Source organism: Pinus tabuliformis, chromosome 1_2, assembly GCF_031772625.1.
Source record: "Pinus tabuliformis cultivar Carrire ecotype Pingquan chromosome 1_2, CPIR1, whole genome shotgun sequence".
In the NCBI taxonomy this organism is placed as follows: Eukaryota; Viridiplantae; Streptophyta; class Pinopsida; order Pinales; family Pinaceae; genus Pinus; species Pinus tabuliformis.
In genome coordinates this window covers 1152413821-1152417982 of record NC_142298.1, presented here as the reverse complement: position 1 = coordinate 1152417982, position 4162 = coordinate 1152413821, and the positions used below count along the sequence as shown (strand labels likewise).

Genomic DNA, 4162 nt, shown 5'->3' with positions numbered 1-4162 from the left:
CTCGAAGGAGTGAAAGTCTGTGTTTTTACTTACTACCTATAGGTAATTCTAAGTAGTATGGTTTTCCTTAAGTAACAAATAACAGTGAGTCAACCTGTATTAACCCATAACACCAATAATAACTATCCCTATTGTTAGTTTAACAACTGAGTTGTTTTCTTAATATTTAAAAAACTAAATGTAAAATTTTCCAAATATTCCAAAATCAACATTTTAAAATGTTCCGGAATCTATAATCAGATAAATTTCATCTTTACCATGAGATTAAACTAAATATAAATTTTTCAAAATATTCCAAAATCAAAATTTTAAAATATTCCTGCATCTATAATCAAATTAATTTCAAGTTTCTAAAATTTTCAATATTCCAAATCAAAATCTTAAAATATTCCTGAATCTATAATCAAATTAATTTCAGATTACAATCGCATTAAACTCAAAAAGCAACTCCTTAAGCCTGATCGTGCTCCCAGAGTTCCAGTTGGGCATGACAATATATTTGCCAGGGCATAACTTAGGCACAATCCGCAGTTTGCTGAAGACAGACCTTTCCAACACTGTGCCATACTGTAGACAATCTCCGTTAAACTAGAAGGTACAGAGACTGAATCTGCAACAAAAATTATTGAATTCTGTGTAGCTTTCACGGTAATATTGAACAAAATGCTTCTAACATCTAATGGGGATAATTGCGGTTGACTGTTGTTCGTAGGGCCGCAAAGAACATTCACTGGCCCAGTCTCAGTATCATCGGAATAAAACTGAAAATTATCGTAACGTAAGAAGCAGCCGTCCAGTTGAATAAATCCAGGTTCAGCGTTATGGCATCCCTGAAGCAGCCTTGATTTCGCCGTAGATGCGCACTGTTGGCAATCGGAAGGTTTTAGATCTCCCCGGCACTAGACAAGCCCATAAACTGAACAAATTCTGTTGTCCTCCACCACAATAGATGATACTTGTATCCACTGGGATAGACGTTAGTCACCAGTAAGTCCATAACCTGGTTCAGATGACTCTGGAAGGCGCTACAGTCTGTATATTTGCTTTTCCCACAATAATCCCAAACAAAATTAGTGTGAGGATCAGCAGCTGAGAGACGCATAAATATACAAACATTAACGATAAGTGACATGGTGTTGCTGAAAGCTTTTATCTTCCTTGCCATCGCTCCTAGGGCAGGGCACGGCACGGCCTGCAAATGGGCGTTGTCTACCTAGCTGGTAAATTTGCCATAAGGCAAAAAGTTGCTTTTGTAATTGATCTTTAATGTTGTTTTTATAAATTCAACACTATTAAAAATTGGTTTACACCCAAAATCTTAAAACTAGACCATTTTAATTTGGATTTTCCAAAATTTCTCCTAGATTGTACGTTGTGGGCGCCCTCCTTGGAAGGTCCCAAGAATTTTCTACTTAACAATGATGAAGACCCCAAACATTCTCTTTGATGAAACCATGATTGGAGCTTCTCCGCTCTGGAATGACGAAATCTAGCACGAGGCTAGTTGTAACGCCCTGCGGTTGATACCAACCGGGCGCGCGCTCCACTCGCTCCACGAAAACGACTAAAGAATGAAATAAGAATAGCGAGTGACCAAAGGCGTGGCATGTTATTATGTGCGGACGAATTGGTGTTCGAAGGTTTATAGGGGCGAGTCATGGGAGCTCGTTCAAGAAGCCAACGGAGGAGCGTAGCCAAACGAAAGGCGAGCTGGTGGGGCGGTCCTGCGCCATGGGCGGGCCGACCACACGATGGCATTGTATATCGTTTGAAGGCGCATCGGTTGGAGATATGTGGAAGGGTCGGCCGAGGGCGTGACCTCCACTCAAGGAGGCGTATAAACAAGTGGGGAGACTGGACATTTGAACCATCGCTCTTCGCACTTGATCTCAACAAGAGATGCGAGGGACAAGAGGTGTAGCGCGGTATTGATACAAGAGATGTGCCCACCCGCCAGGCACGGCTGCACGATGAACTCGGCATAGTGTTGGGTGGACGAAGGCGCGGGTGGAGGGCATTCTAAGGCGCCCGCCCGGTGGAACTTTGAACGAGTTTTGGGTTGTGTTGGGAGTGGGTTGTGCATCGGTGCGCCCGCTCGTTCGGGAAAAGAAAACTTGTGTTGTAAATTGGTTAAGTTGTGGTGAGACCATCATGCGCTCTTGCACAGGTGGGCGCCCGACTTGGGTAAAACGCTGGTGTAGCCAAGCCTCCGGTCACTTGTAAAAATTCTTCATATATAATAAAAGAATTCTCTTTGCATATGATGTGTTCATGTTGTTGTTCTATGGTGTTGTTATATTAATAGTTTCCGCACATTAATATGTTATTCATGTTTTATGTTGAATGTTAAGGCGTAGTTCGTAAAGTAATGTAACAATGGTGAATGTTAATTACTTAGGCAGTGCCGCACACGGCCAATTTAACGAAAAAAGAATTGGGAGCGTGATAGGTGGTATCGGAGCAGGTTCACAGGTGGTGAAGCTGTTGCTTGATGAACGCAGAGAACAGACATGTATGCAGGGAAAAGTTGTGGAGAAACCGTGGATTAACAGTATGGGTTTCATTGACTTGATGGTTCATGGCAAGACCATTCAAGCTCTGGTGGACACAGGGGCCACTCATAACTTCATGACGACACGGTTAGCAAAAGAAGTTGGACTGACGATCTTCCCATCGAATGTGGAAGTCAAGGCAGTGAACTCTAGAGCTAAAGTGGCGGGTTTGGCACACGAAGTTCCTGTGCAGATAAAAGACTGGAAGGGTCAATTGGACTTCACAGTGATGGAGATGAACGACTTCAATATGATACTCGAATAGGATTTCTTGAAGGGCAACAGGGTTATTGTTGTCCCCTTCTGTGATGAGGTGGTGCTGGTTGGACAGTCACAAACTTGGACTTTGCCCACTCATAGGCAAAGGAGGGAAGTCAAGGTGCAGCATGTTTCGGCACTGAGTTTGGAGAAGGCTATGAAGGAGTCAAATATGGAGACATATGCGGTGATGTTCAAGGATGTCGAAGGCGATGGAGTGGGGACGCCTGTTCCACCCGAGATTTCTGAGGTGCTGACCAAATATGCAGATTTGATGCCTGATGAGCTACCAAAGAAGTTTCCACCAAGGCGTGCAGTGGACCATAGCATTGAGCTGGAGCCAGGAAAGCAACCTCCGGCTAAAGCACCTTATTGGTTGTTAGGGCCTGAGTTGGAGGAATTGAAACCACAGCTAAAGGAGTTAGCTGATGCAGGTTTCATCAGACCTTCAAGGTCCCCTTATGGAGCTCCAGCATTGTTCCAACGAAATAAGGATTCGAATGAGCTAGGATGTGCTGTGATTACCGTGCATTGAACAAGTAGACGGTAAGGAACAGGTATCCTTTGCCATTGGTTGTTGATTGCTTTGATAAGCTTGTAAAAGCCCGAGTGTTTTCCAAGCTGGACTTGAGGCATGGGTATTATCAAGTGCGGATAGTTGAAGGAGACAAGAAGAAGACCGCGATAGTAACAAGGTATGGTAGCTTTGAGTTCCTTGTTATGCCATTCGGGTTGTGTAATGCTCCTGCTACGTTTTGCACTTTGATGAATGATGTCCTACGACCATACTTGGATTCGTTCGTAGTAGTATACTTGGACAATATAGTGGTGTTCAGTGACAACATGGAGGATCATAAGAAGCACTTGGCGATGGTGTTCGAGGCATTGAGGGCAAATCAGTTTTTCTTGAAGAAGTCTAAGTGTGTGTTCGCTCAGACCGAGATTCCGTTCCTTGGGCATATTGTTGGTCAAGGGTACATACGGATGGAGCCGAGCAGAGTGAAGGCGATCGAGGACTGGGTTGAACCGAAGAATGTCCATGAGATGAGGGTGTTTTTGGGCATGACCAACTACCAACGGAAGTTCGTAGAGGGGTACTCCAAGGTAACATCATCACTGACAGACCTATTGAAGAAACACAAGAGGTGGAGTTGTACGGATAAATGTCAAAAGACATTTGATGATTTGAAGAGGAGGATGGTTACAACACCGATACTAAAGTTGCTTGACTTCAAGAGACCGTTTGAGGTACACACTGATGCTTCGGATTTTTCCATAGGAGGGGTTCTTGTGCAGGATGGGCATCCAGTGGCGTACGAGAGTCGGAAGTTGCAGGATAGAGAACGAAGGTA

At 43.9% G+C, this 4162-nt stretch overlaps 1 protein-coding gene across 1 annotated transcript; it reads right to left on the bottom strand.

Moving 5' to 3' along the window:
• Positions 1-419: 419 nt before the first annotated feature.
• On the bottom strand, positions 420-1165 carry LOC149210304 (cysteine-rich receptor-like protein kinase 2). Its single transcript, XM_089398926.1, has 2 exons — positions 986-1165; positions 420-863 (listed from the first exon to the last, which is right to left on the bottom strand). The coding sequence occupies exons 1-2, from the start codon at positions 1163-1165 to the stop codon at positions 420-422; spliced, it is 624 nt and encodes a 207-aa protein (XP_089255052.1).
• Between the last annotated feature and the right edge of the window lie 2997 nt (positions 1166-4162).